Source organism: Hetaerina americana, unplaced genomic scaffold (assembly GCF_022747635.1).
Source record: "Hetaerina americana unplaced genomic scaffold, ioHetAmer1.1.p SCAF_8, whole genome shotgun sequence".
In the NCBI taxonomy this organism is placed as follows: Eukaryota; Metazoa; Arthropoda; class Insecta; order Odonata; family Calopterygidae; genus Hetaerina; species Hetaerina americana.
Genome location: NW_027287427.1, coordinates 18,638,067 through 18,654,342, shown reverse-complemented (window position 1 = coordinate 18,654,342; position 16,276 = coordinate 18,638,067). Strand labels below are relative to the sequence as shown.

The following is a 16,276-nucleotide window of genomic DNA, read 5'->3' as shown; positions in this document are numbered from 1 at the left end:
ACCAGCTGAGCAGAAACAGTTGAGGGAACGACGCGTAAATGGTTTCTCTGGCCTAGGTCGATTCGCGGAGGAGCGGAGAGGAGGAAGATAAGAAGGAGGCGGTTTTTTTCGGTGGTCCTTCTGTTCTATTTTTCAAAACAGTTTTTCTTTTTATTTCTCTGTATGTTGTGTGTGTCTGCGCGCGCACGCGAGCGAGGTCGACGCCAGGAAGGATGAACGAAGGTTGTTCCAATGTTTTCCGAGAAGAGATGACGGAGGGACTGGTCGAGGAGCGGCGCGGTGGGGAAGCGACCGCGGCGGAGGAAAGGAAACGGCACGGGGAGGGAGGGGGATAATCGAGGGGGAGGATGGGAGAGTCGGCAAGGACGGCGGCTCTATTCCGACGGGCAACTGGAACCATATCTTTCATCCGCGCCCTGAGTGTACGTTCTCAGTATGCTCCGCGTGTAGTACAGTGAGACAGATTGAAGATATCGACCAACAGCTGAAGTACTCGGCTTCGTTCGAGAATGATTTACACATTCATGCCCCTCACTTGTAACTCATCTGGGATAGACACGGTCCAAACTGAAGCCTCATTTTTTGCTGTGGCTGGATACTAACTCTTCCGCACTGCACTATCCTCATTTTTTCTCTTTCAACAATTGATTCAGATATGCTTTTCTGTTCCGTAGATTACTTATACTCCTTGCCTTGGTAGTCACTTCTCCGACTCCTTCCTTCCCAGCTATATACTTTTCTACCATTGTACCTATCTGTACACTGATTCGATTCTCTCAGCATGACCTAACCAGCATATCATACTTTTCCATTGCCTATGTATTCCATACACATCCTTAAACGCACACTCGTTCCTCACTTTCTATCTCCTATTTTTACCAAAAACATTACATGTGGGGTGTAATTTTAGGTCCTCGGCGACACTTTTTTTTCAACTTTAATTTGGGACGCAGCTTGAAAGAAAATTCGTTTAAATTATGCAAAACGGATACCAGCATCTAAATGAGGACTATAGAGACGAAAGGTTCAGCATCACTCCTGCCTGCTGCTGGGTGGGAGAGCTCTCTGACGGGGTAAACATTTCTCGGAAGCGGTGCGTCATAGGCCGCAGAAACCAGGTTTTCGATAGCGGGAAATCGAGGCGCATCGAAATTTTCATTATGATTCATTTGGTATGGATGGTGCAAAAAATGAACGTTCGTGCTAAAAATATCATGAAAATACATAGAAATAATTTGAAGCTACAACGAGAATTCGATTCGTCATATTATCATTCTTTAGTTCACATCGTAGAATGAGCATTTCGGAAAGCAGGCACAGTGGCCCCCGACCCAAGGACACTTGAGGGAATCGAAATTAGGGAAACGAAACACTTGATTCAGGTTCGTTATGGGTGCATTCAGTTACCCCATTCTGGCCGAAATCTAAGGCTTTCCTAATGCTACAGACGAGTTTTCAGTCATATTTTGGCTTTCCTTATAATTTATTATTTCTGTAGTTCCTACCGAAAAAGGTCGTGGAAAAGGTGTCCACGCGTGAAATAATGAGACAAAGATTATTGGTATTCCCTTCAAACATAAGTGATGAGCCATCATCAATGGATTAAAACTTATAAATCTGGTGACAGAAAATAAGATGCTGATTCCATTTGAAAAAAATATTAGGATGACACAAAAAACTTTCATCAGCAGGTAATAAGATCCCGCCAAACGCAGCAATCATATTCTACATCTACATAATGCCCCGCAAGCCGCAGCAACGGCGTGTGGCGGTGGGTGTTAGGTCAACACCCGTATAAGGGAAATATTGCGGGGACGCCATCATAAGCTCGGTAAAATTATAAGATGAAGCATAGCAGGTAATACACCAAAAAATTATGCTATAGTATAACCGATTACACAAGCGAGAGAAATAAGTAATCGAAGTAATGAATCTGAGGGAAAACTTTTTTTCCCAAACCGATGATAATTCTTTCACCACCTTCCACCTTCATTCCACCTACGCATTAGACCATGAATAATTTCGATGCTATTGCACTCAAAATTCATTTTCCTGCGGCTTAAATTAGGATTACTGAGTTTAAAACAACAACGAGTTTCACTTGCTCCGTTGAGCAAGAGGTGATTAAAAAATGAACGTAGCATCGTGACTCTCCAGCGGATGTCATTACGAAGTCAGATTCGAAATCTCAAAGGCAAGTCCTAAGCCGATTTTGCAATGAATTTCGACCTAATTCCGAGGGCATATCGCTGAAGACACCGTACATTTTTGCGGAAGACACTGACCGAGTGAAGTTTGTGATCATATTCCAAGCGGGATACATAAACTATGGAATAGAGGATTCAGTGGTAACTACGGCCAATAAAGTTAAATATTTTGGGGGTAGCTCTAACACCACGCTTTTCATAGGGAGCACATATCAGGACAATATGCGGACCCGCTTTAAAGAAACTCGGCTTCATTAAACGGGTGGAGGGGACACGTAATGAGAAAGTTGAAGAGAGGTGCTATTTTTCTCTAGGTAGACCTAATTTGGAATATGCCGCAAGTATTTGGGATCCTTGGGAGAAAATTTGGCAAGAAGGATAAGATAAAGGCCAGAGAAAACCGCCAGGTTCGTTAAAAATTGTTATGGTAAGAACACAAGTGTGACGGGTCTCTTAGAGGATTTAGGCTGGGAGCCACTTGAGATACGAAGAGAACAAGCGAGGCTTAGACTTTTAGAAAGGTTCAGAACAAACGAGATTAACGATGACATAAAAGGAATTATTATGCCCCCACACTACTTAAGTAGATCAGACCACAAAGATAAAATAAGGGTGATAGATTCTAGTACAAATGCTAATTTTTTCCCCGAACAATTAGGAATCATAAGCGTAAGAAACCGAAGTCACTTTAGAAATATTGAAAACATTTAATTCACAGGTCGGAACAAAATTTAACATTGCAAAGACATCGGGTATACTTGTAGGTGCATGTGTATGTTAGTTGGTAGTTTATGTGTTTGAATGAGTGTGAGTTGTATGGGTTTTTGCATGAATGCATGCCATTTTTTGTGTTGTGGATTTTATAAATTTGTGGCTTCTGCATGCTGTTTTTTTTAATTACGGGCGGTGCCCTAACACGGCGGCTTGCGGGGTATTGAATAGATGTAGATGTACCTTTTCCTATCAGGGTAATTCAAATTTAGTTAAATAAAGGCATGCAACTACCCATTAAATAACGAACCGAAGCTATTAACCTTCTCCTGCTTTTTAAGATTGGATTTGCTGGGTGCTCCAGATTAGGATGGACCACAGTAGTTCTGCAGTTCAAATTACACGAAGAGTCGGAATATATTTGTATTAAAAAATAAATATGGCTTATGAAATAATTCTCGCATAAGGAGTATTAATTAAGTGGAATTGCCTGAAGCTCTTATGGAATACGTACAATTCTCACATTTTTCCTGCAAAACACGATATAATAACTGTTACAAACGACATGATCGCCTCACCATCAAGTTGAATTCCCAAATCAAGACCTACCTGTGTCACCCTTAACATTTCCTCGTATAAGTGAAAACCGCCGGAGATAACAGGCAACACTGTTAAACTTCCTTGCCGATCATTGCCCGTCCCGATTCTTCCTCCACCTCCCATACTTGTGCCGTCTGATTCATATCCTGGTTTAGAATAAGCCGCTTATCCCCCAAGTCCATCTTACATTCCTCAATGCTTGCATCCGCTTTCTCCAATATACTCTGTCGCATGCCTTCTCGAAATCCATGAAGAGTACAGAAACATTCTGAAATCCTTCGGACATGAGATTCAAAAATTGATTTCAGGAAATTCTCTGGCCAGATTCCTCCCTCAAAAATTCTACCGAAGTCTAAATATTTTTCCCGTTCATTTGTTCCAAACTCTTTAAGAATTCTGTGAGGGTATTACGTATTCTTAATGTCTAGATCAACTTGAGTTACTCTAGTTCTTTTACTCCCTAACTAGTAGTCTTATCTAGTGCTACGTGTAAATTATCACCTTCGTTATCGTATTCCCTTTTTACATATTAATAGGCTGCCCTTTTTACAATTAAGTTCTCCAATAAATTCTTCATATTTTTCCTAAATATCTCGCGGCTCCATCATTAGAATTCCTGTCTCATATCAATAAGGGAATGTATAGCTATACAAGTGACAACTAGTCGCCAAATATGTGCTATGTTCAATAACATATCATTTTTCTCAGGTTAGGCTATATTAACTGTTATTTACAATATGCTCTGTGCTCTAAAGCATAGTTTTATCTTTGCTACATCCTTCATATTCCACAGTACGGCATTACTACGTTTCCTCATCCCTGAACTTTAATGATATGCTCGCACTCACCTATCCACCAGGTTTCCTTGGTCCTATTGGTTTCTCATATGTGTATTATTTACTTCTCAGCACATTTTTCCAGCCATCTCCATGTTAACGTTCTTCCATTTCCTTCTCTTTCTCGACCGCTTCATTGTCTCTCCTCTGAGCCGTATTTACTGTTCCCATTGTATCTTTTGCTCTTACTATCCCGTTCTTCAAGACTGGCAGCATTTCCTCAAAAATTACCAGCCCTGAATCGGAACTTATTATTTTTACTGTGTCTTGCAATGCCTTCCTTTTTCCCCTCGTAAATATCCACTTTCAATAAATTTCACTTTCAACCCCTTCTAATTTTTCTGAATTCCAAATGAATTTTCATCGTCCAAGGCCTTAGAGATAATTCATATCCCCACCAAACTTATTAAGGGTAAATTCATAGAACTGCGGGAGATGTCGCAACAGTAATTTTTTCCGGAGTCATCCGCTAATAGGCATTAAAATGTAGAAATTTCAAAGTGTGAAAATCATTCGCCTTGGCCGGGATTTCGGTCTCATCTGGATTTTAATTAAGGGTGAACCATATCGTGGAAGGAAGAAGTTTTATGGGCTCATTCATAACATGCATCAAAATTGATGGGACAATTTACCTTTCTGGGAAGAATTTTAGAGAGGATGTTCAAAGTACGAGTTGAGACATTGTATCAGGCAAAGAAAGTGTTACAACAAAGGAGAAGATGGCAAGGACCTTGATAAAGGTTTAAGGTAAACTTTACCAGGGAGTTCATTTCAGTTTAGCGAGGAAACATGGTCGCTGAGGCAAGAGGATAGAGAAATATTTGGAGTGGCTTCTGAGATGCGGGTGTGGAGAAGAATGGAAAATATGGAATGGACACGAGGGAAAACAAACGAAAAAGTACCAGATCCGGTAGGGGAGAAAAAAAAGTTGGGAGATAGTCAAAAGAGGCAAGAAAATTTTATTTAGAGCATTTTGATTGGCGCTGGAATGTTAACTTATGATACAGTAGAGAATGTCAGGAATGCGAGACATGGGGTCGAAGAGGAATGCATATTGAGGAATGAAGGGAGGCCGATGGTATGCCGAAATGAAGAAAAATTTATTGTTGTGTAGCGTGATACGATGTGTCATGTTGAGTGAGACTTCAAAGCGTAGCGATGATTAGTCCGTGTGTATATCTAAAACCTTCCTAAAATCATTATTAGAAATAAGAAAAACTAAATTATAGGTATGTACGGAAACTACATCCGCTCCTGGACGCTGCGGAGCAGATGATGCTGTTCCTAAACGTATGCCTAACCAACGGTTCCTTCCATTTTCTCCAGGCATTTTCCCTGATAATCTCCACCTATGATAATGCTTGAAAAAGAAGTTCTTGTTGGACTGTTTCTCTGCTAAAACTCGTATGCTTTCTCTCCGAGGTCGCTCATTTTTCCTAAGCCTAACGCTCCTTTTTTGCTTCCATCTCTTCCTTGGGCTACCATTCAGTTGCAATACCCCGTCACTATCAGGTGTATCTTTCCAGGCTCGCTCTCAATTATTTCTTCTAATTAATCATACAGACAGCGAATGCAGTCGTCGTCGATCAATTTTTGACGAACCCAAACACACCTACAAGATTTTGAACATTTCAGCGCGACAAGACGGGAGAAACAGAGCGGAGAATCCAGCCGAAGAGAAGGATGAGAAAATGGTAGCCACAGACTAAACAAGAGGGAGATGGGAAGTTAAGGAACGGGTCTCAAAATACAGAGTGGCGGGAGAGAGGAAGTGAAAAATTTTGTTCAGGCAAGAGTGGTTAGGTTTTACCTCAAGGATGGAGTGGACATCGGTTGCCGGGGGGAATGGTGGGTTTCAGTCGGGGGTGGGCAAAGGGTGGTGGCTGGATTAAAGGACGGAGGCTTGGGAGGGGAAGGACGAAGGGTCGCGGAAAGGGAGCGCTGGGGAGAAACGGGGCCGCGGGGAGGAGGGGGAGCCCGGAGAGGGTGAGGATTGTTCACCGGCCGCGCGCACCTTTCTGCAGTCGTTCATTGGCTCTTGTGAACTGCGGTCCTGTGGAGCACCGACGGGAGATCACCCACGGTAAGAGCTAAGTCTATAGAACCCACGTTAAGACACCCTTCTCGGTTGGTCATAAATTGGCGAGATTTAACAGCGTAAACCTAAAAGCATGAGCGTAACAATCGCATGACTCACAGTCGGGCTTCCATTACTCGTTTGTTTTCACTCGCTTCCTATTTTGTCTACTAACTACACGTAGACATTAATTGAAGTCAATGAAAACCTCTCATTCCTAGAAAACTAATTCCAATAGTTTGTGTAATAGTTGTAAACAAATTTGACTGAGGTATTTATAACACCATTCATTTTTTGATCCTAACGTAATTCCATAACCTTATCACCGTGAAATGTAATACACCGGTATTTAATATCATGTCTAAATAGTTCCTGTGTAAAATAGCGACTTTATAAAGCGATGACTATGTACAGCATTTAATTTATAGTACATTAAGACGCCAACAATCAGATGATTAGGTAAAATGCGACAGTACCCTTTAGATTGTGAACAATTATCCTATTTTCAAACGACCATAAGTGGTGATAACCCTAGAACTTTTCCTTGCTTATTAACGTTGAAATGCATACGCACATATTAGGATGTCAGTTACTTCCCGTTCGTTCTGTTAACGGTCTCCTGTGATCAGATGCCTAGAATGTCACACAGCTCTAGTTTTGCATGGAGGCCTCCACTTCCATTTCCTGAATTTGAACCCGAGGCCCTAAGGTCTGCAGTCGTAAGCTTTACTAACGGGTATATATATATATATATATATATATATATATATATATATATATATATATATATATATATATATAGAAACAATCTGATTCTGAAGACGACGGCCGAGCTGTCGAAACATCAAATAAAGTATTATGAGTGTCCTTTCTTTGTGTCTCTATGGTCTAAATATCTACATCTGTGTTTTTATATATTTGTGCTTCGCCGAAGAGCGTTCCATTTCGAAGATATTTATATATATATTGCCTACGAAATACTACACGTAATTTCCAGGACAAAGGTTTCTGGAGCTAACAAAGAGGCAGTAGAATTGAATAAATATAAAATAAGGAAGTGACGGAACAATAATTGTGAAATTCACTCAATACTCTTAATATCTAGGAATGTTCTTGTATTTTCAAATCAATGAAAAATGAAACGAACGCGACTGCAGCACGGGGTTGATGTCGGCGAGGAAGTGAAGGGGAGTACTAGGCTAAGAACTTTTCCCTTCTTTTAGAAAGTGGCTACGACGGTCAGTTTGAACTCTCGGAATTTAGTTTATTTCCTCATAAAATTATGCCCAAGCACCGAATCCTGATTTTATCCAGCGCATCTCAATCTACCCACGTACTACATTTTTGTGAAACATTTGAACCATTAAGATTTCCTGCCGGAAGAATTTCGTCAACTCAAAGGACCCTAGACCCAGTCACACAAATGACCCATTTGAGCGAGATTTCTCTCCGCTCTGGTCTATAAATTGAGTTTTTCACTCCCAATGAAGTAAACGATATGCGCTACATGATTTCTCCAGTGGTCTGCATCTAAAAATATACAGCTATGAGCGAGAATACGTTCTTATCGGGATCCATGATTGGCATAAATACAAAATTTCCGTAAGATGATTTCAATTATCCATTTAATACTATCATTACAGACGCCAAAACCAAGGAGAGCCTAATAACGCAAATGGCGAAATCTTGCAGTTCAAGCATTCAAATTACCTTATACCCATGCGCGTTGGAATCCTAAAGCCCTAAAACTCATTAGAATACATTTTCAATTGATCAAAAACATCATTTATAATCCCGAATATTAGCAGGTCATTGTTTTTATTTGTCTAAAAGGGTAACTGGAGGCGAGCTTTTGTCCACAAGCGGGATTGAAACAGCTGAATGATCGCATTTCATATTTCATTCTAAACAAAGAGAGAAAATCTTCCTCCGATCTGCCCAAGGTACGAGTTCCTCTTCTCCCAACAGTTCAATGGCTCTTCAAATGTCCCCGTCCTACTTACCCGTCAATAGCTCGAATGTTTTCCCGACAATTGTAGTGTCGAAAACCTTAGGCAAACAACGTCAATTTTCTTTGACACTCCCTTTTCATCGCCATTCACAGAGTAAGGTCACGGAAATCCATTGCATCACATTTCCTTCGTTAACTCCCTTGGCGTGGTTTGGATGGAAGAGGGGCAACCACAGTCTCAATCTCTCCCGAATAAAGCCGAATTATTATTATTACTATGGACTGCTAAGTCATCATATGATCATAAGCGTGTATTTTATCTCGGCCCTTCATTTATGTTGAAAGTTTTGGTTAGTTTGGACGTAGTAAAACGTTGAAGGGATATGGTATGTGGAAGTTGCTCAATGCAAGAGCACGTGGTTCATTATTTATTGATCTTTTCTCCCCTTCATTGATATTAAAGCATCTTTATCAGCCGTTAATACTAAAGGAAATCCGGTAATGAAAGCAACGTAGTATTTCGATTGCAAACTATACCCAATCGACAGTAATAGTATTTCGATTGCAAACCATACCCAAAAAAGAATTTCTCTTGACGGTAACAGGTAATTACCAACTAGTTTGTGTACGAGTATATGCTATAACTGGTAATTGAGAATTTATCATTCTTTTAGAAAACACGGGTTCAAATTTCGCATCCCACCAGCAGAATTTCGGGGTTGCGTTGACTGAGAGAAACGGTTCCAACTAATGTAGGATCTACTCGTAAAAGCTCACTCATAAGTACAATATACAGAAGTATTGAGATTAAAATATCGTATGATTGGTTTAGCATGTAGTTAAAGAAATTACCGTTATTTTTTAATTTTGGACGACATTTTGAATTTTTGAATTTTCTGCTATTTTATGCATCAAAAGCCACCCGATAATTAATTGAGTTCGATGCGGAGAGAACTTAACGTACGATGGTGCGCTATCATAAACTTCGCAGTATGGGGAAGCATCAATTTCAAAGAAAATAATTTTGAAGATTAACTGGTTAAATGAAACGTGAAGCAAGAAGGAAATCGAATGTTATCGAATTACAATAGTTGGCCTGCTAAAACCCAACGCCTTAGAGTCTATTCACGTGGACGCCAAAATCGGCCAGTTGGACTTATTAGAGGATTTGCGAAACGGAATCTACTTTAGTTACTCCAAATATTTAGTCTTTATATATATTGAACTACGTTCGCTCTAGCGTTTTCGGGTGATTTACAAATAGATGACCTGAAGGTGTACAATTTTGTGAATAGAATCCTGGTGGGAAGCATATCACAGATCTGAGACACAAATGTTGGAGTGCCCAAAATTGCAAACGTATACGCGTAATACAATGACCAAATCCCTCCCTCGGCCCTCGAGTTGCGTGCCACCAACCGGTAATGCACGTGGAGATGGGTCGGTTGGCTTTGTTTTGAATGAGTGAACCATGTTAACACGCTTCAGGAATCCTTAAGCTTTTCCTTACCCCTAACCTTGAAAATGAATACGCCCATGGTACCCTCGCAGTTTCCTGTTTATTGTCACGGTGACCAAAGAGTCGATTTAAATAGATCAAAAAATGTAAACGGTTCCCAGTATTGTTTTTTTTCACGCTTTGCTAAGCGTGATGAGCCAACACGTACACTTCAACCGACACCACCTTAAACAATTTCGATTAATTACGTACGTTTTCCAGTCATAATTACTTTGAAATTATTACCTCGCTGAGTTTCGGCGTATTTCTGAATTTCCCAAGAGAGAATTTCACTGCATTGGAAACATTTTCAAATTCAGAGGGAATTTTTATTATGAAAGCATCTTATCTTAAGAAAATAACATTTTAATATAGACGATATGGATGTTTTAGGCTTTACAAAAGCCGCTGAGCATCAGAAAAGATTTAGCCTTCTTTAGAGGTTTATAAATACTATGCGAACCGAGAGAAGAGGACTTCCTAGTCATTGCACATGTCTATTCCCTCTGATGTGTTTTTTAATGTTTCACAGCCCATAACCATTTAATACATATTTTCTATTTATTACGGTGGAAAAAAAATCATCACCGTGATCTTCCTGTTAATACGTAATAAAAAAACTTCCCTCGGCGATGCATATGAGACCACCTTCATTAAGTGTTCAAATCATTTTATCCAAATGTCAGTCAGCCAGGCGAGGCATTATCACCGATTTTCCGTTTTGTAAAATACTTTTACAGAATAAATGCGTATAAGCATGTATTTTTGGGGTAGTGATTCATATTTTATTCTTCTTGGTATATCTTCAACAGCTTGTCCATCTACTTCAGAATGTATTCTCTAATACTTTTATGAAATTGCAATCCTTGAAACCTTAATTCTGAAACGTAATCCAAACCTACTCCAACCTGTTTCGTGATTCTGCCGCGTCTCACTTATTAATAATTCAAAAAATTCAGCACGAGTTGTTAAGGTCTTGGACTACGTTTTGTGCATGGAATTGCAATACAGGAACATACCATTCTCCTTCCTTTACATCTATGCGTCCGTGTCTTATGGGCATTAAAACTTCACGCAAAACCTGCAAAAACTCCCTTACTTATCGCGTGTTCTCCGACGGCTTATTTCAATCGGACTTTTATGATTTTCATTCAAATCCTGAACTATAGATTTCGTTGTGAAAATGGAGTTGACTTGATCGTTATGATTTCATAACATTTCCCAATTTTCAGTCAAAATGACAATCTCTGCTTTTCTTTTCTGAAGTCTAAATACTAAACCATTATGATCCCAGAATAATTTACGTAATTCTCTATCTTCCCCTCTCTGTTTGTCTCCTTAGTAATTTACTGTCTGATTCGAAATATGTTGCATAGGCACCAGCTATCAATTGCAACTCTGCTATATCCCTCTCTATCTAAATCCTATCTTTCCTATTATTAACTTTCTTGGCCTCCAGGCTCAATACTCAACTATAACTAAGGGTACTAACTGCTGTGATTTCATTTTCTCGTTTCAGATAAAAACATGGCGTCCAGAAGATTCTTCGCAAGTGCCTTGGCAGTTGTAATGATCATAGGCTTCGTATCATGTCAAGAGCAAGATGAGTCAAATGACATCATCCCTGACATCTCCAGTCAGGTAAGACGCCTTTGTAAATAAAATACAGCCAGTGATGGCTAGCTGGCGAGTCGACACACTCCAATCACTAACCTGTACACGTACGGAATCATCCGGAATGTCGGCAATAAATCCGTTGTGGCATACTACTGCGATTTAAATTCACAAGGTGACACATAAATGTATGCATTCATGTACTCTACGCATTGGGGTTCTAAACAACAAATCACCATTATTGCGATTCGTATGTATATTATGGTATCAAAATACTTCTTCTCCTCACATTCAATTTATTTAAATTATGTATCATAGTTTTTTATAAGTTTTTATTCATCAGACATGTACAATTCTTCAAATATTCTTGAACATCCACTCTGTGTATGTACGCTGTGAGTCTCGCAGAATTTTCTAATGCATAGCAGTTTACAATTTCCGAATTGCTGTACACACATTAAAATCTCGTAAATGAAGCAGGCGGATAAATGGTGAGACACGTCACCACCATCGAAATTGTTTTGACTCCTCGACTACCGTGACGTCCTTGGCACCCGCCATTGCTTGCGTCCAATTAGGATGCAAATTACCTGTATGAAGAAAGCAAACATATGGGAAAAGGTATATACGGTTAATTTTGAACTAACCCGAATATTATTTCGTTTGCTGCACCCATTCGATTCTAATTTGCACGTGCACCCGAACGAAAGTTTTGCGTGGGCTTCGGTCAAGAGGGCCAAGTTTCATTCTCCACCTTCACCGATAAGGGCCTTGTTTTCTCAAAATGACTAAAATCCTATCATAGATATTTGATAACTTAGTCAAAAGTAAAAGCGCGTCACGAGCAACGTACTAGTTGAATGACAAATACATGATCTTCAAAAAACTGATTGAGTCACTGCTCGCATTGACCACTGATGACGGTGACGGCTGCCTCGCTGAATTCTCAGTTCATCTTTCGACGGGGTCAATAGTTCCAACCCCAGAAGTGTCAGTAATTTTAAAATTAGCACTAAAAACCTCTCTTAATACCCATAATTTCTTCTAGTGAATACATTCATTAATGATAGAATTGAGCTCTTACGGCTGGTAGTATTGAATAAATGAAAAACTCCAATAGCCGTAAACAGTTTACCTTTCTAAACAAAGTACAAATGAGATTAGTTGGCTAACGCCACAAGTTAAGGATTGGGTAGAAGGTAAAAAGTAAAGGGATAAGAAAGGTGAATACGAATACGCGTATTTGTTTAGAAAGGTAAACTGTTTACGGCTATTGGAGTTTTTTATTTATTCAATACATTCATTACTTTTGGAATCCATTCAAACTACACGGGTTACACTCAATACACGTAACAACCGTAAAATTATGAATTGAAGCGGCAAAACAACCCTATATTCTTTTCAGCAGGGAAAATTTATTCTTTCGTAAGCACTGAAATATACCTGATTTTATTCATCGATAGACTCTATCGTCTTAAGTTCTACTTTACCTTATATCAAGCAGTATTACAAATGGAAATTCCGAATATATTAATCGGATTTTTCTTATCAAATCCTCATCCAACTGCTAATAACTCTTCTTCTCATACATATTAGCATTGATCTTATATATATAATATCGATTTTTATAAGTATTGCATCAACTGAAAATATTATAAGGCGCTTAAAATGTGAATTACCCCATCTTGCTGCCTAATGCACCAAATTAAACGTAAATTCGCTTACTGTACGTACATTTCGTGTCTGAGTTTGAATTCTCATGAATAATAATAGCCATTTGTAGATGTAAGGTTGGTTAAATATAAATTTTGAAATTTATTGTCCTTATTTCCCAAAGAAGCCGACGGAAAACATCTCACCAGCAGGAAGTGAAGCCAGCGTTCCAGAAGTGGTGACCGAAGCTCCACCACCGTCTGGGAGTACAGTGTTTACAAGATTAATTCACGACATATTTCAGGTAATGCCATGAAAAAAGGTTGATCAAATGTTCTGCTAAGGTCAGACGAAACATAAAATGGCAGCTTTGATAAACTGTAAATCGTGCATTTTTTCACACATTTTTAGATGTGATAAGTTTAGTATAGTTTACTAACCCATTGCAGGCATATAATTATAGCTGGTATAGCTTGAAAAATGTAAATATTGTTCAGATTTTAATCCTTTATTTAATACATGATAACTTTGTAACTTCATAGAAAAATATCAAACCAATAAGATAGAGATAGAACAAATTTTCAACCGAATTAGAGACTTCTTCCATCTTATACTCAAAATATTGTCATCGGTGACTTTTAACAAATCGCCAGCAACCCCGATAGATTCATAAATGAAGTAGCTACAATCGGAGAGTTGATAAATAAAAGCTCTATGATATTCCGATTGCATTTACTGATTACTGTGCCACAATTGAGTCAATCTCAGCAAAATTAAAAATGATAATGTTTACTCGTCAGTTTCTGAAATAGTAAAAAAAATTCGAAAGACTAAAAGATTTATGGGAAGATAGAGACTTTTGAGACTTTGGAGAGTTTAGTTTAGTAAATGAGGAGATGAATTGACGTACTTAATTTTTGTCGTCAAAAGAAAAAAAGACATTTTTAATGTTTAGTAAAAACGAAAATCGTATGATACACGTAAGGAATACTACCTTCCAGGAAAAAATGTAGCATTGGTTCAACTTAAACAATGTACGCGTACCTTCAAACCGTTCAATTTCATTCGGGACACCATGGGATTAAGTCAGCAAAAGGGCTATGATTTGCCCTCCTTAGCACCGCCGAGCTAAGGGAAATAATTGCTGCCGCAATTTCCACCTCGCTTCGACTTTCCTTTCGGAGGAACGATTACTACATACGTTTCCGAAAATCCGAGACGGGATGATTCACAGCTGAAACATTTGGGATATATATACGTAGTTTGACCTCCATTGAAATTATAATATATTCCGTGATATTCATTCGAGGGGAAACAACATTCTCGGCCACTTGCTGATTACGCACTGTAATTCAAAGAGTGGCCCTGGTGTCTAACAAAAATTGCAAGGGTTGAGTCAAAGCATCGTGAAATGAATGGAGGATGAATGAATAGAAAACGAACGGCAAAACGCGATGAAATTTTAAGAAAGACGGACAATGGCTGGGAAGTAGCACCACGAGCATCCTTAAAATGTAATCGAACAAGTCATGGTCGGGAAGAGGTGAATCAGAAAGTGTCCATGAGTAGTTTACGGGAAATCTGAAATAATTAAATATTGGGCAATGAAAGACTTAATCAATTTAGGAGTCGCTGAGTTTCTTAAATGTTTGAAATATATTAACATACCCTCCCTTGTGTAGTAAAAAATATGAAGGCGCATCACTCAATTATCCTTCAAGCAACTTATTTATTGAAATATTTCTTGATATGACAATAAACAGTACACAACTGATTACAGAGGAATCCATTTTCTTGTCATAAAAACTGCGCCAATTTATTTAGTATTATTGACGTTATGTTTTTTAAATACTACTTCAATTTAAAACATTTCGTCCGTCCTTGGTTAACTCAGTCATGTTGTTTCATGGTATATAATCGTTTACATGAGTTCAAAACTAAAAACTAAAAAATTCTTCGTAAAGTGCAATAAAATATTTAATACCAAGAAAAATGAATTACATACATACCAATGCATACCAATTATCCTGTATAATCTGGCTATAACATTTGAAAAATGTGAACAAAAATTATTCGTAAAAAATGTCTGCTTAGAATTTGGTAGCCCAAAGAAGAACTTCAACATTGAATACAACATAGAGACACACTCATCCGAATCCATCTATTTCAGATCCCCATCCAAGTCCTGAAGGCCGTACGAAATATGCTGTCGAACACCGCGCCGAAGCAAGAGAAACCAGCCAACTAATGAATTTCAAGGGGAACAGGAAACTCAAGGCAATAAAGAAGAAAAGTATTCCCAAAGATATGATTCTGACTGAACTTAACTGTCAAATAACTTATAAATATATTCGAAGATGACTACTGCAAAGCTGCAGGGACAAGAATGGTGTGATATCATACATCGTATTTCACATTTTCTTACTTATCATTACCAACTCGACAATTTATATTTACACAATAAAATATTATTTTAATTTACTTTTTTTATAAAATAAAAATTTGTATCTACCTTTAAAAACAATGATTTTATGCATTTTTATCCGTGTTATGATAAGTTTTAATACCCAGTGCAACTAGCTAGTGACGGTCAAACAGAAGAAATTAAGGTTTGCCTATAACTATAATAGGGTCGCGGTAGTCCAGGGGTAGAGCGTTTGACTTCTGACCGGAGGGTCCGGGTTCGATTCCCGGGCAAGGCACTCTGGGCACCAGCAGCTCCACTCAAGCTTTATGATTTTTCGGGTACCAGATCTTCCTGGAAAACTATACCGGCACAGGGAAAGGAATTGCCCCCCAACCGTTGTGTAAATTTCACACGCCGTCGGGCTTAATACTGGGTGAACTCTACCATCACCTACCAAACCTTGACCTTCGGGTTAATTACTGTGTTTATGGTATATAGATAAAATAGCTGTCAAAATTAATTAACCAAAATTCTGCATAAAATTATTCAGTCGTCTCTTTTATTATAAGGCAGAGGATTGAACTCATTAGTCCCCATTGATTCAATATACAAACCAATCCAAAATTATTAGGAATTTGTAGTACCCTTCGTGCGAAATAATATCAAATTAATGAAACATCTCGAATGAATCTAAGACTTTTATATATTTATTCACCTCAAAT

The 16,276-nt window shown here is 38.6% G+C and overlaps 1 protein-coding gene across 1 annotated transcript; it reads left to right on the top strand.

The window, feature by feature from the left end:
• The first annotated feature begins 6,350 nt into the window (after window positions 1-6,350).
• On the top strand, window positions 6,351-15,628 carry LOC139697793 (uncharacterized). Its single transcript, XM_071596638.1, has 4 exons — window positions 6,351-6,437; window positions 11,400-11,521; window positions 13,332-13,451; window positions 15,318-15,628. The coding sequence occupies exons 2-4, from the start codon at window positions 11,408-11,410 to the stop codon at window positions 15,393-15,395; spliced, it is 312 nt and encodes a 103-aa protein (XP_071452739.1). The 5' UTR covers window positions 6,351-6,437; window positions 11,400-11,407; the 3' UTR covers window positions 15,396-15,628.
• Window positions 15,629-16,276: the final 648 nt, after the last annotated feature.

Excerpts from the sequence above, each read along its gene's own strand:
- LOC139697793 (XM_071596638.1), top strand. The coding sequence starts at position 11,408 with ATGGCGTCCAGAAGATTCTTCGCAAGTGCCTTGGCAGTTGTAATGATC. Across the intron at positions 11,522-13,331 it reads TCCCTGACATCTCCAGTCAG|AAGCCGACGGAAAACATCTC; the intron begins GTAAGACGCCTT and ends TATTTCCCAAAG. Across the intron at positions 13,452-15,317 it reads TAATTCACGACATATTTCAG|ATCCCCATCCAAGTCCTGAA; the intron begins GTAATGCCATGA and ends CATCTATTTCAG.